The sequence below is a fragment of the Octopus bimaculoides genome, chromosome 3, assembly GCF_046866305.1.
Source record: "Octopus bimaculoides isolate indiv1 chromosome 3, ASM4686630v1, whole genome shotgun sequence".
NCBI lineage: Eukaryota > Metazoa > Mollusca > Cephalopoda > Octopoda > Octopodidae > Octopus > Octopus bimaculoides.
The window spans coordinates 108,300,095-108,324,575 of NC_142930.1; the positions used below are offsets into that span (position 1 = coordinate 108,300,095).

Consider the following 24,481-nt stretch of genomic DNA (forward strand, 5'->3'; position numbering starts at 1 on the left):
AAAGCTGTAAAATTTTAATTGTGATTCAAACTCAATCTTTTACAGGATACAAATTACAGATGTATAAAACTTCCATGTGGCATTGACAATTTTAAGACCCAGACTCCATCTTACATCATCACAGTTAAATCCTTTCCCATGTGTGCACACACACAACCATATTTCATATATATCACATATTTATGCCATGCAGGAAATTTTAGGATTAAAACGAAGTTTAACCCTTTTGTTACGAAATTTCTGTTAAAATACTCTGCCTCTTTTTCAATTAAATTTGAAAATAATAAATTCATCTCTTTAGTACTTATTCAGATTACTGTCATAATTAAAGCTTATTTATTCACATTCCTTTGAATTAATCTTGCATTATCCCATAAATTTGAGATTTCAATGTGATTATTTTTAGTTTGAATGCTAAAGGTTTAATAAAATAACTGTCATTATTAATCAGGGGACTGGAATACAAATTAACACGAAATTCTGATGGAGGGTTTTAGTCTAGATCCCTTTAAAACGGGAATATTGTACCAGAGGATCAAGAGCAGTTTCAAGCAAATTGGTATCAACAGGGTCAAGGATGATCCTTTCAATTTGTAGTCTTTAAATAATTATGGGGGAAACTGTATAGCAAATAAATGTACAATTTATAAGTGAATGAGAGGGAACACGCAACTCCAGGCTTGAGTACCTTCTGTGTTTAGTTCCTTATATATGAAATGATCGTCTGCTTACTGGATACATTGCTTTCTCTCTCTCTCATTCACTTTGGGTTTAGGAGCCTATATTCCTTTAAATGTGTGTTTATATACAAAAATTATAAATTATTTGCTGTATAGTATCATTCATAATTATTAATTTCTCCTGTTTACTCATTTAAAAGTTCGACAGAGTTATATACATATGTATATATTTACAAAATTTACACTGGTAAATAAAATATCTTTACAATCACAATAGGCATTGGGGAAATATTAAGCGGGGGGGGGGGGGGGGGGGGGAATTCAGTGAAAAGTAAACTTCAACCAAAGTATAAAATGTTAGCGTCAGATCTTAAAATATATGTAAATTAAACAGAAGCTAAAATCTCTCGTAATAAAGATTAATAATTGAGTAATTAAATTGATATGCCAAAGCAACAACTAATCCAAATCCAAAATGCAGCATTAAAAAAAAATTTTTTTATCTAAACCGATTGAATCTAACTTGTAGAAATTGTTAAACATCAGCTCTCTGCCTTTCTTTTTATCTCTCAAAAGCCATTTGTTAATCTCTAGTTTCCTTAGTCACCACCAGATTACGTGTGGATGGTACTGTCAATTGGGCAGGGTACCACATTGGGTGGTCGCTAAGGAAACTAGGTGTTGATGAATGGCTCATCAGAGCAGTATCTAATATCTAAGTTATTAACAATAGTATTATCAGTCACACATACATAGTGTATGTGCTTTGTTTAGACACCAAATTTTCTGTGGAATAGCGTCTGGGGAAAGCTCCCTAAACAATGCTGAGGGTTAAAGAACACTTGAATATCACAGACCAAGTGAGATGTGACATTCAGGTGATCTTTAATGTTGGGGAGCTTTACCTGGATGCCATTCCACAGGTGACTGATAATGGTTACATTACCAGAGTTGCTTTTAATTTGTTATTTAATTATTAATGACAGCATTGTAGAAAGGTGATTTGGTAGAATAAAAACATTTCTATACAAAAATAAAGTAGAAACTTTTGAAGATGGATTAATTGTATGCAAAAAATATATAAACATTAAATCCCCTAGTTTAAACATTTTTGAATTTTTCTTCTTTAATCCTAAAATGATATACGGACTTAAAATATTGATATAATCTACCAGCCAAAAACATATTCCATGGCTTTAGAGGAAAAATCATTGCTTTTCTGTGGAGTTTTTCTTCTTTAATCCTAAAATGATATACGGACTTAAAATATTGATATAATCTACCAGCCAAAAACATATTCCATGGCTTTAGAGAAAAAATCATTGCTTTTCTGTGGAGTCCGTGCTGTCTGGAACACCTAAACAGAAAGGAAAAAAAAAAATCATGGAGATTTCAGCAAACAAATTAAAAAAAAAAAAATTAAATCAATCATCTTTAACCCCACTTTTCCATAAGAATAGCCTGGGCAAAGTACAGGAAATTCCTACCTCTGCTGGCAATGAAGGGCCTCTCGCTCAGGGTGAAAAGTAGACTGTATGAAACGTGTGCGAACATGGCAGTGAAACATGGGCCATGTGTAGGCTTGAAAGAAATGAAGCTAGTATGATCCACTGGATGTGTAATGTCAGTGTGCATACACGGCAGAGTGTAAGCACCCAGGAGAGAAAACTTCAACATAAGAAATGTCAAATGTGGTGTGCAAGAGAAACGACTGCACTGGTTTGGTCATGTGTTACATATGGATGAGGACAGCTGCATGAGGAAGTGCCACTCCCTAACTGTGGAAGGAATCTATGGAAGAGGTAGACCCAGGAAGACTTGGGATGAGGTGATGAAGCATGACCTTCGAACACTGGGCCTCATGGAGGCAATGACAGGAAACTGAGACCTTTGGAGATATGCTGTGATTGAGAAGACCCAGCAACTAAAGTGAGATCGCAGCCATGGCTGATGCCAGTGTTGCATGTCCGGCCCATTTAAGAGTAACCCTGATGCATCAGGCAATATGATATGCTTGAGAAGACCTGTTGAGTCAAGTAAAACCAAAATTGTAGCTGTGGCCAGTGCCCACTGACTGGCTCCCGTGCTAGTGGAACATAAAATGCATCATCCGAATGTGGCCAATGCCAATGTCCCCTGATTGGCTCCCATGGTGGTGGCATGTAAAAAACAACATCCAAACTTGGTTGATGCCAGGACCACTTGTCTGGCCCCAGTGGCATGTAAAAAGCACCATCCAAATGTGGCAGATGCGAGTGCCCCAACTGGCTCCTGTGTCAGTGGCACGTAAAAAGCACTATCTGAATGTGATCAATGTCAGAACCCCCTGACTGGCTCCCGTGCCGGTGGCACATAAAAAACACTAATCAAATGTGATGGGTGCCAGGTCTGCCTGACTGGCTCCTGTGCCAATGGCATGTAAAAAGCACCCACTACATCCTCAGAGTGGATGGCATTAGGAAGGGCATCCAGCTGTAGAAACACTGCCAGATCAGATTGGGGCCTGGCACAGCCGCTGGCTCTCCAGACCTCAGTCAAACAGCCCAACCCATGTCAGCATGGAAAACAGATGTTAAGTGATGATGATATAATATATATATATCCAAACCATGCTAGCATGGAAAGCGGACGTTAAACGATGATGATGATGATTATATATATATATACACACACACACACACGTATAATATTTACTACATGAACTACAATGGAAAAATATGAGAAAGATATGGTATATAATTTTTGTTTTTGTGCAGAGGTTCCTTGAGACATAATATATTTTAAGTGTTACGCAAGGGTAAAATAGTTGAGAAACACTGCTTTAGACTAAAGAAGACATTTGCTCAAAGTGCCAAGTCATGGGACTGAACTCAAAACTACATGGTTGGAAAGTAAATCCAGTGAAGTGAAGTATTACCTTGAACCAGCGGTTCTCTATCAGGACCCATACGACCCGTTTGAGGTCAATATAAGATTTTTTTTGTTGACATTTATGTGCAATAATTTGCTTCTATTTCTGCAATACACAAAACATTTTAATCTTTTTATACAATTCCTAATAAATATTTAGTTCTGAAAATATTACAGGATTTTTTAAGCATTGAATGGTTTATGAGGTTCCAACTGAATATAAAAAAGGCCGAGAATCTCTGCTTGAAATAAAACAAATTTAGAATGGAGAAGAAAGTTACCTCGCTTTCATTCAATGGTCTTTTTTGCAAAGACTTTGGTGTATTAATTGGTCTTACACCTGTTGAGAGAGAGTTAGGGGTTCCAGTTACATTGGGTAATAGAGAATGGCTTTGGATCTTGGAAGACATTGGTGTGGAATGGTAGACATTGGATGGTGCTGATAGAATGCTATGGATATGTATATTTTCTTTGTTAGATTCCATAAGATTCTGTGAACAAAATAAAATAAATAATTAGAAAATAATTACTGCAAAACCAACTACATTAAAAGAATTGCCATTCTGCTTCAAGAGAGATGATTTTGCAAATCTGAAATTTTTTTGGTTCTGTTTTAACAACTTGAGATCTTTTCTTCTGCCTAACCAATGAATCATTCAAATGAGATTCCTATTCTCCTGTCTTCATCTCATACATAAGCCTGGTAGCAGGCAGCAGGGCTGTGGCATCGGAGTTGAAGTCATGGAGTCGGAAACAATTAAAGGGTAGCTGCAGTCGGAGTTGGTGAAATTATACCGACTCGTGATTCCGACTCACAATATCTTTATTCCTTAATATAAACCAGTTATAGCGTATAGGCCTACTCAAAGTACAAACGTATGCTTATGCTTTATGAGATATGTAGACCACAATCACTTAATTACATAAAGGGGAGTCGGGGTCAGAATCGAAGTTTTTCGTTTCGACTCCACAGCCCTGGTAGGCAGAGTGAAGGACACAACACACAAGAAAGAAAGACTCACAGAGGAGGAGGAGGAGAAGGGTGAATCAGAGTAAATGACAGTTATACAAATGAGAAATTTTTATTTAATTTTATCTTAAGGTAATGTTTTCCTTTCTAAATTAGTATTCATTTCATCATTATTTTGTATAAACATCACAAAATCAGATAATAATGAAATCATATCTTGTGTCTTGAGAAGGTCATTTCACCAATAGTAACACATGCACTGGTTCCATATCACTTCTTTATTGTTAGTTAATCTAACAAACTAACTAATCAATCATTTGTTTAATGTGCTGCTTGATTGGTTGGTTTGTTAATGAAAGACCTCTCACCTCTAGGGCTACAAATTTAAATCGAGAATCTTACAAACCAAATACAAAAACAAAGTTAAATTATAATCATTGTATGTTTGCCATATTTCTTGATATAATCTATGGTGGTAAAAGCATACTTCCTAATTGACCCATCATGTGACAAGTAACACCCTGGTTTTAAAACGAAGATAGCTAAGTAAGAGAAGGGGGGTTACCTTATCAATACAAGGTGTAACTCCCAACATAATACTATCACCAAATATTTTGCCATTCTTGCTGAGAGCCTTTTTAGCTTGTAATTTGGATTGATATTGTATATGCATCCAATTGCCATCTGAAGATATCTGCAAAAAAAAAAAAAAAAAAAAAATAAAGATATAAATTTAGAAATAAACGGTAATGGGGGAAGATACTAACTAAAATAGCAGCTGCTAAAGAACATATCTTTTCTCCACTTCAATAACATTACAGATTCTCTATGCTGAAATTGTTAGAAGAACTTTCTGACCAAATTCATTATCAAAACATAAAATAATCAACACCAATCTTTAATTACCCGACACATATTCTGTACAGTTATCATCCTCATCAACATAGTTATTTTGAGAGAAATGGTGGTGGACAGACAAACTTCTGAAGCAAGCACCACAACATAGGATGGTTGACTGTGTCAAATGTCTTCGTTAAATTGATGAAGGTGTAACATATGTCTCTCAGCAGTTCAAGACATTTTTCAAGATGGGCCATAAATATCAGGTGAGAAATACTTCTTTCTGGTCAAAATCCACACAGGGACTTAAGGCATAACCAAGTTGACAACAAAACTGAGAGGAATACAAGAGAGGATCTTTATGGTGTTATCCAGATGAGAAATTCCTCTGCATGGTCTCCCTTGTGCTTGTAGACTGTGACAGTATTGGAGTGTTGCCACCTGTCAGGTATCGTCTTCCCCTGCCAGCAGAGACAAAACAAAGAGTGACAATGGGATATGAGGAGAGGCTTGCCATACACATTTATCTCATCTGGAATCCCATCATCGCTGAGCAAGTAAGTATGGTCATTTAATGTCCACTTTGTTGAGGCAATATCTTGTACAGCTGGATGCCCTTCCTATTGCTAACCTGCCTCGTTAAATTCCATCTCGCCCATGCAGACAAGGAAAAGTGGACATTAAATGGTGATTACCATGTATTTATCTCCCTGGTCTTTCATGTAATAAACTTCTGAATGACCTGACAGGAGCTTTTACGAGTGCATTGAGCACAAACAACATCATGGCTTAAGTTGTGACATTGTTTTATATTAAGTTTTTAAACAATGTCAAAACACTATTATTTGTTTAACATCCATTTTCCCATTCCTGCACAGATCAGACAGAATTCACTAAGGCAGATTTTCTATAGCCAGATGCCCTTTCTGTTACTAGCAAGGTAATATTTCTCCATGGCTGGACAGGCCTTCCATGGAAAGTTCGATAGCAACATTTGCTCATAACTATCATAGCATGTGTGGCATCAACACAATGAGACAAACATACACCCACATTATATTTTATATATATATGATGGGTTTCTTTTATCAAATCCACTCACAAGACTTTGGTTAGTCCAGAGTTATAACAGAAGACACTTAGCAAAAAGAGCCACACTGTAGGACAAAACTAAAAACTGAAATAGCTGTGAAGTTGTAAACATTTTAAAACAGCCATGCTTGCCCCTCTATATTGAAATTATCCCAGGGTTATTTTTATTTCCAAAATATCCCCCTCACACACGAACTGACAGAGAAAGAAAGGATGGAGTACATACCACATGTTGTAAAATGTTTCCATATTGTGAGAACTGGTCAAGGATATAAGATGCAGCAGCTGAATTGAAACTGCGGAGAAAATGAAAATTCTAAATTAATTCTAAATAACCAAACTGAAATCATTTTTAAATGTGAGTCTGTTCTTCACAGCTGAATCCATTTCAGAATGAACCCATAACCCATTATCATTTATTTTATATATACGTACACACGTCCCACCTATGTTAGCATGGAAAGTAGACATTAAATGATGATGATACATATATAGTAATAGTGAAAATGACTCGTGGAAGGACATTTTTGTATTTTATTGCAATAGGTTTCTGTATACTACATATCCATTTGTGAGGATATTCTTACATCCATAGGATATTATTAAATATTTATAATATCTATGAATCTTGAGCATGCCTCTATTCCATGGGTATGCTCAAGATTTATAGATATTGTAAATAATGTCTAATAATATCCTTTGGGTGTGAGAATATCCTCACAAATGAATATGTGGTATGCAGAAACATATGTTGCAACACATTAATAAAGTACAAAAGTTTCCACCCAGAAGTCATTTTTGTTATTACTATATTTATCCCAAGTTGTAAGGAATTCTGCATGTATAACTGTTTCATGGGATTACTCTGGAAGATAGGAATAACAGATGGCAACTGACAAGAAACAGGAGCTTTTACGAGTGCATTGAGTGGCATTTGCTCTAAACAAGCATATATGTGTGTGTGTGTGTGTGTGTGTGCATATAAACAGATTGGCTGGTTGTTTCTGTGGAACTGGTAAAGTGATGTCAACACCTGACGAGAACACAAAGTTTGAAAATCAATTAAGGGTGTCTGACATTTTTTCAATCAATGGAGAAATAGGTAAGTTTATCCCGTTTGTACATCTACTGCATAATTTGTGTGTGTGTGTGTGTGTACTTTTGTTCATGGTGGAGGTGCATGTTTTTTAGGGGTTAAAATTGAAGTTGGGTGTGGGACAAAAAACAAAAAAAAGATTTAAAATCCCTGATGTAGAAGCTCCCTTGTTGGTTTCTTCATCAATAAGTAATGTGCAAAAATGTAGACAAAAACTATTCCAAGACAAAGGCAAGATATCAAAAGAGAAACTTACCCGAAAATAGTAACCCAAGTTTCATCAAGTTGGTCAGTAACCAATAAAGATTCTCTGCAAAAAAAAAAAAAAAAAAAAAAAGAAGAATTTTATTAGTTAAGAATCGAAAAGTTACAATTTTTGACTTTATTAGCAAAAGAATTAAGAATTTTATCCAAGACACAAATCCAAAGTCTTTTCAATAGAAACTTCAGATGTAGCTGTGTGGTAAGAAGCCTGCTTCTCAACAACATGGCTCTGGACAAGTTTCTTCTACTACAGCCCTCTTTCCATGCTAGCATGGGTTGGACAGTTTGACAGGAACCGATGCGCCAGAGGCCTGCACTGAACCCCAATGTTTGTTTTTTTGGCATGGTTTCTATGTTGGATGTCTTTTTTCATACCAGCTACTTCACAGAGTGTACTTGGTGCTTTTATCCATGGCACCAGCATTAGTGAAGTCACTAGGTATCTGCAGGACAAGACCCCCTCAACATGTATGTAGAAATTATATACATACCCTTGAGTATAAAAAGGATCCATTTGTGTTGGAGATGTGTGTATTTTGGAGACTTGCTGGAAACTTTGATTAATATTAGAGACATTTAGTGGGCTTGTATTCGATAATGGTGATGATCCACCTGGAAATATAAAAGCAAAACAATCATTTTATGTCTTATAATCAGGACCTGATTAAGACCCATAAAGGCCCCAAGCACTTAAAAGATTTTGCTGCCCCCACATATAAATCTAATTCAAAATTTGAAAAGTTTTCTATTCTTTTTTAATTGCAAAGTCTTTGATCAGATCCTCAAAATTACTTTTGCGTAACACATCTGCTTCTATACTTAATAGAGATAAAGGCATCCTGAATATTATTCTAGCAACTTTAAAGTGGTTTCTTTTGTGCCACAAACCACTTTCTGTGGTGTCCTCTCTTCCCTTGATGCTTTAAGCACATGCTTATAATGCTTAGCAGTTAAGCCAGCGCTGTTTATAATGATCATATTTTTGGGTTATGCAGTTCCATGCAGCCTTCACACAAAACCAGGCTCAGCTGATTTAATTTCTATTAACAACTGTTTGGTTTTATTATTCGCTGAGAATCTATTCATTGCCTTCATAAACTGAATAAGATTTAATAATGTGATGTGATACACTGGAACCTTTAAAAGGCTGAGCATCCTTTCTACTATAAGCACAAGGCCTGACATTTTGGGGGAGGGGTCAAGCCAATTACATTGTCCCCGGTATACAATGGTATTTATTTCATCAAAGCATTCTGTCCAGCGTGCCAAGGATTTTGCCAGCTCACCACTTTATATTAGGCATTAGTATTGACTACACACACACACTGGCTGTGTGGGTGAAAAGTTTGTTCAGCAACCAAATGGTTTCAAGTTCAGTCCCATTGCATGACAATTCAAGGAAGTGTTTTTTTTTTCAGTTATAACCCAGACCAACCAATCCTTCCATGGGTGAATTGTGAAAAATTAAATTTGCTCTCACCAATTTGCATCATTTCAGGTTCAGAGATAGGCCGCGATACAGCTGGAGATGTGTGTTGTTGAGTGAAGGATGAGTAAGGAGTCTACAAAAATAAACAGAGAATGTGAAATTGTGAAAGTAATGTCAGTAGGAGAAATAATAATTGAGATTAGAAATTAGCCATTTGAGTCTTTTGAGAGCAACCTGCCCAAGACTGCCTCTGATCCTAAGATACAAACTTCCTATTTTAAAGTGATTTAAATTAAAACCTTTAATCAAAATTTCATATTAATTTATAATTTAAACATCAGCTCAATAATGACAATAGCATGTTACTAAATTCTTCTTGAAACAAAGTTAGTCTATTTCAACAGAAATAGACTAACAAAAAGAGTTAAATACTTTCCTCATAAAAATATGGTTAAAATTGGCTGTACAAGACAAAATACCATTAAGTAATGAATTGGCAAGCAGAAATAGTTCACCTATTTAACTGCTGTGATATCAACCTGTCCAAGACTGCTCCTGGTTCTATGATACAAACTTCCTATTTTGAAGTGATTTAAATTAAAACCTTCCATGTTCCAAAATACCAGTTTAATAATGGCAAAGGTATTGTATTAAATATTTCATTAACTTTTAAATTAAATGAAAGAAAAGCAGTGTATTTAAATACACCTGTGATAGCGAAAGCAATTTGTGTGAAAATTAGTTTTGAAAGTGAGTGAAATACTCTTCTAAGTACTTGGAACAGACTTTCAGAAGCAAAAAACTTTGAAGGGCCATAAACATATTTCAGTATTGCTTCATTATTTCAGGGAAATAAACCCAATTAAAGTTGTCCTGAAACCCGATTTCTCTCAGTGACATTATCTGTAGTGGAAACATCTGTTAAGGAAGAGAAGCCAGAGTAAAAATGAGGCGGAAGGGATTGATGGAGCTCTGGTGGCAAAAATGGGATTCTTTCAACAAGTGAGGGACAAATTGTATGACGTGTATATGAAGTGCAATACATAGCATAGTAGAGGGTTTGAATGTAGATGAAGTGTGAAGGTTGAACACTAAGTAAAGAAGTGCAAGGCAATCCAAGTGCAATGAAGCTGCAGAAAGGAAAGCCATAGGAAGAGGCAAAATTAGACTATATTACATGCTTTAATGCACCGGTTCCCAACACTTTTATTTAAATGAGTTTTCCCACAGACTCCTTTTAACATACTTATCCTTAAATACATATATTATGTATGTATGTATATATATATATGTGTGTATGTGAATGTTAAATAAAATGAGGCAACAAAGCCAAGGCAGTGTGAAATTTCTAGGACATTTTATAAAGAGAAAGGTAGTCTTACAGCTGTTTCAGGGAAATAAAAGATATCCCATCATCAGAGAGGATATGAGAGAGTTAACTAGAAGGAAATAGTTGAGTTCAATATAAGAAGTTATTTTGGAGAGGGAGAGATATAAGAACAAAGTATGAAGATAAAAATAAAAATATATAAAATACATTTATTTTTATTCTCATATTTCCCTTTATACTTCCTATATTCCTCTTTTTCCAAAATAACTTCCTATATTGAGCTCAATTATTTCCTTCTATTTAAATCTCTCATATCGTCTCTATATATAACTTTTATATCCCTGAAACAGCTGTAAGACTACCTTTCTCTTTATAAACGTCCTAGAAATTTTACACTGGCTTGGCTTTGTTGTCACATTTTATTTAACATATACACGTTCACACACGACTTGCATTAGAATCCTCACTCATACTATTATCGAACAAGGAGTCTAACAGCGTTCCTTCCATAGCACTTACATAGCCTTACCTGCCATTTGGGTCTTCCAGATACCAAAACCTCTCATATATATGTATATATGAAATTTTGAATTTAGTTCATAGACCCCCAGTACTACCTTTGCAGACCACTAGGGGTCTTCAGACGACTGGCTGGGGGTCACTGCTTTAATGTAATGCACTACAACCATTTTCCCCCTGAATACATGCTGCTAAAAGTGGGGTATATCTAATATGCATATTTGTTTTTTATGTCATCAAATACAGTAAACAAAATAAAACAAATGTAGTTGCTGTCATTCTATTTTGTTTAACGAGAATCAAGCTTAATCAACTTACTTGGTGGAAAGAAGTCTCTACCATTGACGAAGACATTGGAGATTCGAATAAACTCTGCACAGGTGGTGCAGCACTGCGATCTTTGCTGCGAAGAATCTCGCTTCTGAAAAACATTAACTTTACTTTCAGCAATGGTAGAAACAATAACAGACAGGTGATTAACTTTTTCGATACAAATTCATCCAAAACTGACCCTGGTTCCCCGGTTCCAAACTGTTGGGAGTGATCTCAAAATCTTCCATCAAAATTTCATGTTAATTTATGTTCCAAACACCAGCTTAATCAACAGTTTCAAATTTTAGCACAAGGTCAGCAATTTTAGGTGGGGGTCTGTCATTGGATTGCACCCATGCTGGGACACTCCTTGATGGGTTTAGTTGAACAAATCAACCCCAGTACTTATTCTGTCTCTTTTAACTGAACTGCTAAGTTACAAGGATGTAAACAAACCATCACTGGTCATCAAACTATAGGGGGAGACAAATACACACATATAAAATGGGCTTCGTTTAGTTTCCACCTACCAAATCCACTCATAAGGCTTTGGTCAAAGCAAGGCTATAGTAGAAAACACTTGCCCAAAGTGCTGTATAGTGGGATTGAACCCAAGGCCATACGGTTGGATCTAATTTCACTTCATATCTATTTAAGAGTGAAATTCTTAGACCGAGTACACACACAGGCAACCCAGATTGAATGGTATTAAGTCAATCATCACCACACTCCACCTTCAGTCCAATAGGCATTCTGTCTCCTCTCTCAGTCCTCTCAACCATGACCACCACCATTACACGGTCAATTGCCCTCCAGACACGGATGGTCACCTGCCATCTCTGCCTAGGTTGTGCTACCTCATTCAGCTCCTCCCTCAGGGGACACTGTAACCCATACCCCTCCAACCCCAGGTTCCACTGTAACCCCTATATCTAGACCTTCCTTCCTCGACTGTTGGCTCTCAAGAATTCCTCCCTGCATACATGTTCCCTGAAACCACCCATTTGCAAATGTTCAAGAGGTACACAACCCTGTCATCTTTACCAGTTTAACCCTTTAGCATTCAGATTACTCTGTCACGTGTCATGCTCGTCTATTCACATCAATTTGAATTGGACATTCATCGTCTTGTAGCTTTGAAATTTCAACGATATGTGTTTATTTCTAAAATAATACTGCAGGGTAAGTGTGAGAAGCCAGATCTGGCCAGTTTGAGGATAAAACAAGAATATTTGGTGTGAGTATAGTATGCAGTCTACCATGGTGTCAAACAAGGTTATCTACCTTATCTCTCAGATATTTGAGAGATTAAAAAAACTTCAGATATTTCAGAATCATAGTTTTAGCATCTAACAGTGGCATGAGCGTGTGCTCCGGTCACTGGATCCACATAATATCGTTGATGGTTCACTGTCAGATGGTGATAACCTATGGCATTTAAATTATTACAAGTGGGCCACTCATCTTTTTCACATTTGCTTTCAATAATTGGGATCAGAAACCCACGGCCCGTCAATTCTACGTCCATGGTTCCTGTTGTTTCCTTGTCCTGCATCACCGTCTTCAAAGAGAGGAGTGTTGTCGCCATTCAGCATTCTTCCTCAATTGTATTTTCGTTGACCAGCAAATCTTGCTTCGTCGATCTGAATGGGGTTATTGTTTATTCCAACCATCTTCCCTCATCGTTCATGATAAACTATGGCTCCACACACCTCGCAGCACACATTGCACCAGTCAGTTATTGTATTTTTAGATTTTCCTGTTAGAGTTACTGCTGTGATCAGGAGTATCATCATCATCATCATCGTTTAACGTCCGCTTTCCATGCTAGCATTGGTTGGACGATTTGACTGAGGACTGGTGAACCAGATGGCTGTACCAGGCTCCAATCTAATTTGGCAGAGTTTCTACAGCTAGATGCCCTTTCTAACGCCAACCACTCAGAGAGTGTAGTGAGTACTTTTACGTGCCATCGGCACGAACGCCAGTCAGGCAGTACTGGCAAAGGCCACGCTCAAAATGGTGTATTTTACGTGCCACCCACACAAGAGCCAGTCCAGCGGCACTGGCAACGATCTCACTTGAAAGTCCTTACAGATGCTACGGGCACAAGTGCCATCATGATTTTGCTTTCGCTTGCCCCAACAGGTCTTCGCAAGCGGAGTTTTGTGTCCATGACAAAGAAAAATATTAGTTCTAAAATCTCACTCAGGCACAACTTGCAGTTTAATTTGCTGTTAATGTCCGTATAATAGAAAAATTGGTTTCCTTCATTAACTGAACGTTTAAGGTAGATAATCCTGGCTATACTGTTTGACAACGTGGTAGACCGCATACAATACTAGCACTGAATACTTGGGCCAGATAAGGCTGGTTTAAATGCCAAAGGGTTAATTTAGATCACCTTGCACTCTAAAACAAGACGTTTATAATATACAATGAAGGGTAGACTCTCAGACAGGTTGGTACCAAAAGGGTTAAGTCTAGTTGCCTTCTAAACTACTTTATCTTCAAGCTTTCTAGCAAATTCATGTCATAATCCAATAAGTAAAAAATTTCAAAGAACTGAAACACTCACCTTGATGGTGGAGTTGTTACCATGCTGGATGCCGGGGATATTTTGGTTCCTTGTTGACGTCTGGCAGAGATGGGTGTGGTCTGAGCATGACCTGAAGGCCAACGGAGTGGAGTTTGCTAAAGGATAAAAAAATTAATAAATGTTACAGTCAAGTTTATAACAATAATAAAGTACAATGTTTTCTTACACCAGCAAAACCCCTCAAATTCACAGGAAAAAAGAAATACTGCATTTGATGGCATACAAAGAGTGCTAGGGACAAAAATTGGCCTATAGGAGGTCCAACTTTGCACCAGCCCTTAGATATAAAATATAATCAGGCCCAGGATCTATCCTCGGTTGACTGAGACAATTGGGGAAACCTATGGCCTAACTTTGACAGCTGGAACAGTCTCACGTTTTCTGGTTCTTAACCATCATCATTTTAATGTCCATTGTTTTATTGATTTTGATGAAACTTGACACATGAGTATAACTCATGTCTGGTAACCTTGTCACATACTTAGATTGTTGAAAAAAAATCGATAATATGGCGCCTGGAAGGGACCTTTATATCTACCACATATAACTAATTTTTTTTAAACACCCAAAGGAAATAACCCATAGCATCTGCACGATATTTTTTTTTAAACACTCCAGGGAAATAACCCATTTCATTGTTTATGTTTGATTACTTTGAATATAGATTTTTGGTGTGTCCTATTTCTCTAATTTTTCAGACAATATCACTTTTATACTTTGACACACGAGTAGAACTCAAGTCTGGAAACCTTGTGACATACTAGGATCGTTGAAAAAAATCGATAATAGGGCCCCTCCAATGGATCCTTCTATCTACTACATATTACGAATATTTTATTTAAACAACCCAAGGGTAATAACCCATACCACCTGCAGTTTTTAGCGAAGCAATCAATATTTGATTCTCACGATCAGCTGACCTAATTCTGCATTTCACTACTCAGTTTTGAACTGCTAAACATTATTATTACACTTCCTTAATTTGAATCTTAAACCCTAAAGACTTCATTCATACATTTCAATACATACATACTTTTTTGAATGCCCATTACCCCAATAATTCTGCATTTTTATAGTTACACTTTTTCCATGACAGGAGATAAAATTTTTATTCCACAATGTATTTGTAGTGGTTTCATGCAGGCATAACGTGGATTTGATCCTTGATTGCCAAATTTCACTTAACACTTCAGCAGCACTTTTTTCACGGTAAAACAATAGTTTTTCTGTGAATGACAGCAATTATACATTTCCCAGATGCCTTCGCTAAGCAGAATAATGTCTTTGCCTCTCGCCAACCTCTCTTACCAGCCTCCGACAATCTCTCCCTCCTCCAGCTGACAGATTTTGTACTTTTTCGTGATGGAAAATACACCTTTTGCAGCAGTTATAACGAAATTGCTTTCTTATATCAGAGTAATAAGGTGTTTCAATAGAACATCTTTACCCTCTGGGAATTACTGGGTACACCAGCTAGTATGTATATATATATATATATATATATATATATATACGTGTGTGTGTAACTGAGCCAACAAGAGTTCAGACCAAGGGGAACCCAAATAATGGCAGCAGAGGAAAGAAATCCTAAATGCTTCAGTTAGCAGTTCAACATTCTATAGCCATGTCCAGAGATAACTGCTGTACTGATAATAAATAAGTAAAAAATATATATACATATAGGTGCAGGCATAGCTGTGTAGTAAGAAGCTTGCTTCTCAACTACATGGGTCTGGGTTCAGTCCCACACCGTGGCTACAGCCTTGGGCCAAGTAAAGCCTCGTGAGTCTTTGTCTCCCACCACTACTTGACAACTGATACTGGTGTGTTTGCTTTGCTGTAACTTAGCAGTTCAGCCAAAAAGACCAATAGAATAAATATCAGGCTTAAAATAAAGTAAGTACTGGCGGTTGATGCATTCGACTAAAATTCTTCGAGGTGGAGCCCCAGCATAGCTGCAGTCTGACAAGCAAGTAAAAGATAAAAAATATATCAAGTAAGTGAGAAGGTGGTACTAAGATAGGATTCTGAAAAAAGAATTAACCATTTATATAAAGCCATACATGGATCCTATTATAAGATTGGCATTTGTTCATGGCTAAAAAAATAATAAAAAAATCTTACCGTTCTGCCATGTGGTGTAATGTCTCCCAAGAGGTAACCAGGTAGATATTGGTTAGGAGGAGTATGAATATTTGGAGAAGCAGCACTGGATGTCATTCTCTAAAGTCAGAATGTGTTGGTAGCTACAAAAAAAAAAGAATTCCATTATTAAAGACTTTGACAGTTTTGTTGCTAAGAAAAATAAAAATGAACCAGAGCTTTTAATAAGCTTCTGCAGTCACAAACCCCAAATTTTAATGGATATCTTGAAATTATTCACAAATGTTTTCCCAGAATTTAAATAAATTTGTTAAAGAAAAATACCTAACTTTAATCCTTTCATTATCATATTTGTGACGAATTACACTACCTATATGTTTCAATTAAGAAATAATCAAGAATTTCATTTCATCACGTAGTTGATGTTTGTAAGAGCAAGATCATGCTACAGGGTGTCCACAAAATCTGGGTACACGGGGATTAACACATACTTTAAAAAATTATTTTTTCTTATATTTAATTGTTTATGTTATGAATTTATTTACTTCATGTACCCAGACTTTGTGGACACCCTGTATAAAATTATGATGGAAAATTTTAATTTACATATGAACACTTTAAAAGAGGTTTTGTATAACTCTTCTCATAACTGTCATTTACTCTCTCTTCCTCATCCTCTGTATTATGTGCCATTACTTACTGCCCGTCTCCAAGACGAGTATGGGCACTCACTCTGTACCTGTTATGTTATCTTTTCTTTTTCTGTTACCTCTCTACACAAAGTATGATTGGAAGAATTAATCAAGCAACCATCATTTATTTTACATATATAGATGAAATAAACATCAGAGATGCTTTGTCCTATGCTGAGACTGCAGGAGCTACTCAGGTTTCACAAGCTCTTCTAAATCCATTGCAAGGCTGGGAACCCTTCCATCTCATCAGCAGGTATCTCAGGGCCATGAGTGCTTCGCCCCTTAGCCAGTACATTTCACCTGAAAGGGGCAGTGAGGACTGAACTAGTCTTCACCTATGAAAGGGCTCCACTTGTTGCTTTATCAACCAAAGCCATCTTTAGCTAGTTTCAGCTGCTGTGCTGATTTTCTTTAGTTATCCGAGTTTCAGACCCATCTTCTACAAAGAAATAGTGCACTGATCCAGGTGGAAAGTTGTGGCAGTGGATGTCAATGAGAATAAGGTCACTCACCAACCCTTGACGAGAGCCACATCTACTAAGTCCTGATATTTTGATTTCTTTACCTGGTGGAAAATATTGAGTCTGTCCTCCCAGGGGACTGTGAATTCGACCACATTGATTGTTTTTTGCATCCCTGGAGAGTAGAAACAGGTCTGGTTGGAGTGATGTTACCATTATCTCCTCTAAGTCTGCCCTACAAGTCCACTTGCATCTGTCAGTCTGAGGCTGAATGCAAACGAGTCCCTTTCAAGCTTCCTTTAGGAATTTGATACCCTTTGGTGGTAGTGGCTGGTGCTTAGAGAGAAATGTGACGGCACAACGCTGATACAGGTAGTAAATTGCCATTTACTTATTTTGGTTGACAGACAGTAAGCATTCTAGAAATTCACTTGGTTAATTCATATCGACTCGTATTAATTGTTTAACAAGTGTAATTATATAACTTGTACGATCTCATCCAATCGAGTTAAGCTTTAATTTCAATGTGGATCCACATTGCTTCGTTCATAATGTTGTGCTTCCAAAAAAAAACGCCATCATTTCAACTCTTCTGGGTAACTTATCAAAACTGTATCTTGTTCCAGTCTCCCTGGCGAAATAGGCCTTAACTTTTTGACGCCACACTTTAGGCTTATGGTTTAAGTACAATAACGAATGAATTTTCAAAACGTTTCGCATCATCGTTATACATCGACAATACCATAGCTGATGAAACGTAAAATGAAATTTAAAAATTATCGGTAATTTCTTTTATGGGAAAATTTTCATTTGAACGCGTACTCAATCTCCGCTTATTATTATCATCAATAAATTATCAATTTACAGATTTAAAGATGTATATAATTTCAAGAAGTAAATTTTAGATAAGTTTTATTATAGTCTTTTTCTCAAAATAAATCGATCCCCACCCAAAAACTCCATTTATTTTACTTAAAAGACAATCATGTTTGGTTAAATCATTAATTCAGGTTTCGTCGACTTCCTAATTTCATTTACTAACGGATAACAAGATATTATATAACACGTAGTTAAGTTAGAAATTCTTAACAGTTCGCATATTCAAATATTTGGGGTTTTTTTCTTTCTTTTTTATTACACTACGACTGTAACAGAGCATGAAGTCAGGGGCAAAATGTTAAAATTTTTGGGGTAAATGTTAAATTTTGGGGATAAAAAATTCTTTAAAAGAAGAAAACAACCACCCACATTGCTTTCTCTTTCCCAAGTGGCAGTGATAGCTATTCCGGAAGTCGGTCGGAGAGGGTCTCGGAATTGGATAAGGGTGTAAAAAGTTGAATTTTTTTTTTTTTTTTTGGACAAAAAATGCTTCCAGAAAAGGGAACAACTACGCAATCCTTTCTCCACGAGATAGTGAAAGATAACTATTTCGAAAACACGCCTATCAAGGCGAATATTTAAACTAATAAAATGAATATCCTCGATTTTATGGCACTAAATACAAGAACTAGCCTTTTAATACAGCTCTATTACATGTGTGTGTGTGTTACATTAAAGAATTTGCCTTGAAAAACCAATAAATGAAGTTAAGTGAATCCCATTTTCTAGGGAACTCACCAACAATGAAATAGACAAATGCATGACCGTATTTAAGGGACTTTTTTTTTTTTAATTTTAGGACTGTAAATGGAAGATCAGTTTGAATTAAGGGCTATAACAAGCGAGGATACTGAATAAAATCGAACATACCTCGTAGTATCCGTTACGATTACAAACGGCAGCGACGTTAAGATTTGAATGAAAGAAACCACAGGAAGAAGAGGTCATGAACCGGAAGTAATAAATAAGCCTCGTTTTGGAAGAGCGGCTTTTTAAATGCTGAAATGTCGTTAAATACATGAACTTTGCGATTGAATTAAGAACTCTATTTATTTTGAATTAATATTTCTATTTGTACATTTAGGACTTCAATTGTTTCCTATTTTATTTTTACAGTTAGGCATATATTAAAATATGTTATTTAGTAACTCATTATCAGTTTCGGAAAGGAAAAGGATACCGATTTGGATGTAGCGAGGGACAAATATTTAAAGCTTGTAATTTTACGCTTTACTGGTTTCGGTTATTGGACGGTAGCCATTCTGAGGCACCGCCTTGAAGGGTTTAGTCAAACAAATCAACTCAGTACTGATCTTTTTTTTTTTAATCTCTAGTATCTACTTTATCGGTTTCTTGTCGAATCGCTAAGTTACGGGGACGTAAACAAACATAAACCGGTTCTCAAGCAGTAGAGGACAAATATACATACATACAACAGACTTCCACACGGTTTCTGCCTACCAACTTCAACCATAAGGTACTAGTCTGTTAGCAATATAGTAGAAAACACGTGCCCTAGATGCCGCGCTGGGGGGGGGGGGGCCGAAACCACGTGATTGCAATAACTGCAAATAAGCAATTTATCAGCGGAGCGCTGTAGTCCAGACAAGATGTTTCGTTTTAGGAGGCGGAATCTGATTTAAAAATAGAACTGCTTCTAATTCATTAGCAGGCAACGTAATTTGAAGAGTAAACTTTGCTTACGTAACTATTTGTGTAAAAAAGTATTGTAGCTTAGACCCGATACCTCAAGTTATTTTTGTTTCATTGTTCCAGAAGCAACTACAGTTATTTTGAGTTTCATACAGCCGGGTCTGGTGGCAATATTTGCATGTAAATACCCTGTAACCTAGATCTCACTTAGTACCTATACAACCTACCTGTGGAAAATTTCTGCTTAGAATGGAATTAATGGGTATCGAATTAAAAGACAATTTAACCGAGGGAAATAACCCCGACAAGTAGTTCAGAAAGATTAGTCTCCCTTGGAAAAAGTCTTTCAAATACAAATCAGAACCTGTAGGGCTCAAAGTCGAAAGCTGAAATTATACAAGAGATGGGGATTCATTCACTCTAGAGGAGCTTCAAAATCTAAAAGAACAAAAGAGTTAAGTCTAAATTAGCTTAAATTTGGTTAGGCAGATAGGGATGCTCCAAAAGTGTCCATTGAACGAGTTGCTTGTACTATAATGTGTTTAAATGTATAGTTACAACCATATGCACACATCATTACAGGTTTTACATCGGAAGTACGATTGATTTTGAGCCGTTTTCTACATCCCTCGAAATCCACATACCTTATAGGACATGCTCTATAATCTGTCCTATTTTGTAAAGCAGTAAGGGGAGAGGATTGCTAGCACATCACCTTCTACCCACATTTTCCTCATCCACAGCTTTACCATATGGGTCCCTAACAAAATCCGATAATAGGTATATAGAAGCAAATCTATCTAATTACTTGTCTCCTAAAATCAGGCATAACTTGGTGATCGGTCGACTTGCAACACCATTCTTCATTTTGAGTTTACTTGGGAGAGTGTGTTTGTTAACTTAACAACAAGGTCAAGGTGAGCTCTAATTGGTTGTATGCAAATGAGTTCATTACTGGGGTCCGGAACTATCGTGGGAAAAAAATTTCGTGCCCGTGGTGCCATATGATAGGGGGTGCCAAGGAGGGCGTAATAAAGACAAGGAAATTTCCACGACCGTCAGCTTGTACACGCCGAAGTCCAGCTCTGCGTGTAGTGAGGGTGAAGCGGAAGCAAGTGCTTAACTACCCAGCCATTCCCGTAAAGACACACACATACATTAGTTGCATGTGTGTGTGTGTGTGTATTAATCAAAGTGTACAGTATTATACGTCCATCACAGCCGACCTTACCAATTAGTTGAATCCCTAGTGCAGCTGTTCCCAGCCTTTTCACTACCAAGGACCCCTTTTGTTTAAATTAATTTTCCTGTGGACCCCAGCATATTGAAAAGTCCGTCAGCTTAACATGCTGATGAATCCCCAGTACTGCCTTTGCGGGCCACAGGTTGGGAACCACTGTCCTAGCGCCAAACCGATTGGTAGACCATAATGGATATATTGGGTTGTCCGGAAAGTTCGTGCCGATTTATAGAAGCTTACCTTTCGACTTATTTGACATGAAACCACCTCAATTCTGGGAAGAGGATATTTTCAAGTTAAAGGAAAGATGGAGACGCATTGTGCAACAAAATGGTTCATATTTGGTTGATTAAAAATGTAATGGCAAGTATTTATTGACCTTTTTCTTTCCTTTAAAAATCGGCACGAACTTTCCGGACAACCCAATATATTACTGTAACACCTCGATTAATATACCCACTCTACTGATAGATATACGGGTGCATTTTTTCCCTGACTTATGGATTCTTAGGCAGCATACACCTCCCTCCCTCCATACACATAGAGAAACACACGGGTCAGCATATAAGTGCAAAACAGAGTGGAAAAAATAGTACTCGAATACCAAAGGTAGAGTAATATATTTTTATTAAAGCTGCAAGTTTTCATCACAACTGTCCGACGAACGGGAACGTGAAACAGTTTAGTGATAGCTTTGCAGCTTTAATAAAAGTATACACACACACACAGATAGATATATATATATATATATATATATATATATATATATATATATAGATAGATAGATAGATAGAGTCGAGCGGTAGTCTGCCCTTGGTAGGTCCTGTGCATGTGAACTTTCTCCAGTACTTTCTATATGACCTGGGAAGGTCCTTACCCCACTGCCACCATTAAGTAGATTACTTCCATGACTACATTTGGGACTAATACTGGAACAATTTCATGTTTCCTTCTCCGATCAGGTGGGATTTGAACCCAAAATGTAGATAGCTGGAAGATATATCATAAAGCATCTCTGCCGACACGCCAACGAATCTACCGCTATCTCACCCGCAGACTGACGTGCAGTGAACTGTTTTGCCCCAGAACACAACGCGTTGCAACCCCCTATAACTTTACAATGTAATTTGTGCATCTTTCACTGAAATATGTAAACATAAGTGAGTTAAAAAAAATAAATAAATAACAATAATAAATTGTGTGGTAAGAAACCTGCTTCCCAACGACGGGCAAGTGTCGGATCTATTTTAAAACGGGGGCGCCAGTTTTCATTTATGTTTTATGTAGTGTTTTTGGTACGGAAAGACTTTCAAACTTCGTATACTTATCTATTTTGTGTTATAGAACAGAAAAATATTTTTGTATTCGAATTTATTTAATGTAAAAAATTGTCTTATTTCGATAATTTCTACTAATCACTGACGTCTATTCAGTTGAAAACAGTTAGCGCTGTAACGGTGTATATCGTATTAATCCCCTAACCCTAACTAGACTGTTAACCGTAACCCTAACCATAACTCTAGAATCCGAACTCTAAAATTGTTACACACATAGATACGCACAGCGTAATTTATTATATAAACAATATATGCGTATAAATTACGATTAAACTGGATGAAATATGTCACAGGGAATAACATTTTTATGACCGCCCAGCAGTAATTCTATTCAGCTGAATAGACGTCAGTGATTGGTTGAAATTACAGAAATACGACAACTTTAACATGGAATAGCTTGCGAATTCCTTTTTTTTGTTAAGAAGACTAAGAGTAAAAGATGTTTTATATGACACATTCTACCAGTGTCCCAAGTTTCAAAGTGTTTCGTTAAGAAAATACTGGCGCCCCCGTTTTAAAATAGATCCCAAGTGTCTTTTACTATAGCCTCGGGCCGACCAAAGCCTTGTGAGTGGAGTTGATAAATGGAAAGTGAAAGAAGTCCGCCGTGTATATCATACGTTTGTTAAGGCGGCGAGCTGGCCGAAAATGTTTAGCGGTAATTGGCCTGTTGCTACGTTCTGGGTTCAAATTCCGCCGAGGTCGACTTTCCCTTTCATTCTTTCAGGATCGGTCCTACACCGCTCCACAACCGGTGTTGGTTTGTTTACATCCCCGTAACTTAGCGGTTTGGCAAGAGATCGCTAGAATAAATAAATGTGAAAAAAAAATTACTGAGGTTCATTTATTCGACTAAAAATATTCATAAACAAATAAAAGATAGAAGATAAATAATGATAATAATAAAAAAAACCCAATGAATATTTGTGTACAAATTGTTATTTGCTCTCGTGGTTCGTTAACGTTCCCTGATAATTACCACTTTTGAAACTTAAAAGGAAACATCAGTCAGTCGCAAATCTGTTCAAAACGACGGCATTGTTCATTAAATGCGACATTAATGAATGAATGAATGAATAAATAAATAATCGAGTGAAATTAGAAACTGCACCCCAATCCTATCATCGAGTGAGTTTTCTCTTGCTTCTCAAACAGAAATAAGTGAGATGGTAACCAAGTCGAAATATTTCTCTGCTCCAGCTGAAACTGCTTAACCCATTAAGCGCTGGGATTTGCACTTACATAGCAGGAAAATGAAACTACCACGCACACATAAAAAAAAACAAACAAAGAAATAGTTAAAATACCTTCTTAGTATATAATCGTGGCAAACACCATATGAAAAGCCATTAGTTGAACTATTAGTCCTTGCATTCGGGGAGGGTGGTGGTAGTATCGGAGCGTCTGAGTGACATTAGCGCCCCCCCCCCCAAACAAACGCCCATAAATGAAATGCATCTATCTGGGCCCCGATCGTGACCTGTCGAACTGTGCCTGACGGCCACGATCTTCGCTCGGTGCAGCAACAACAAACAACTGATAAAGTTTGAGCATAGGCCAAGTAGACGATTCACAGTATTTTGTTCAATTAATAGGGTAAGATTTATCACTTCCGTCCCTTCACTGCCATGCTGTAGCAATTCTGTGAACTGATCGAGTCAGTCAAGAAATTTGTCATTAAGAAATGTATAAACGTAATTTAATTTTCTCTACAATTAATTTAAACACAAGCAAGGAACAGCAATTTAAATTGACGAGGCATTAAAAGTTTTCTAAATTATAAGAAAAGAGAATCTTTTCTATTATCGGTACAAAACCTGAAATTTTGGGGGAAGCGGTTAGTCGATTACATTGACCCCAGTACTCAATTGGCGTCTATTTTATCGATCTCCACAAGTTGTAACGCAAAGTCGACTTCGGTGGTATTTGAACTCAAAACGTTAAGAGGAAAGAAATGTCGTGAAGTATTTTGTACAGTGTGTACTGTCGACTTTGCCAATTCACCGCCTATAAGGTTGTTCCTATAAGGGGTGCCTATAAGGTTGTTATCGACCCCTGATTGGAACTCTCCC

General features: G+C 36.9%; 1 protein-coding gene across 4 annotated transcripts in view; it reads right to left on the reverse strand.

The window, feature by feature from the left end:
- LOC106869628 (nucleoporin NUP35) overlaps nucleotides 1-24,481 on the reverse strand; it is a 25,921-nt gene continuing 1,440 nt past the window's right edge. Inside the window, exons 1-12 of one of the 4 annotated variants that reach the window (XM_052966186.2) lie at nucleotides 23,717-24,459; nucleotides 23,030-23,212; nucleotides 16,166-16,287; nucleotides 14,021-14,136; nucleotides 11,449-11,551; nucleotides 9,333-9,414; nucleotides 8,344-8,464; nucleotides 7,845-7,898; nucleotides 6,719-6,788; nucleotides 5,126-5,254; nucleotides 3,872-4,081; nucleotides 1-2,037 (exon numbers count right to left, since the gene is read on the reverse strand). In XM_052966186.2, coding sequence (XP_052822146.1) covers nucleotides 1,960-2,037; nucleotides 3,872-4,081; nucleotides 5,126-5,254; nucleotides 6,719-6,788; nucleotides 7,845-7,898; nucleotides 8,344-8,464; nucleotides 9,333-9,414; nucleotides 11,449-11,551; nucleotides 14,021-14,136; nucleotides 16,166-16,261 — 1,059 coding nt within the window. In that variant the 5' untranslated portion in view covers nucleotides 16,262-16,287; nucleotides 23,030-23,212; nucleotides 23,717-24,459 and the 3' untranslated portion in view covers nucleotides 1-1,959. Of the gene's footprint in view, nucleotides 2,038-3,871; nucleotides 4,082-5,125; nucleotides 5,255-6,718; nucleotides 6,789-7,844; nucleotides 7,899-8,343; nucleotides 8,465-9,332; nucleotides 9,415-11,448; nucleotides 11,552-14,020; nucleotides 14,137-16,165; nucleotides 16,288-19,049; nucleotides 19,110-19,608; nucleotides 19,671-23,029; nucleotides 23,213-23,716; nucleotides 24,460-24,481 lie in introns of those variants that run through there. The other 3 variants (XM_014915442.3, XM_089349461.1, XM_014915441.2) reach the window with 3 other exon arrangements.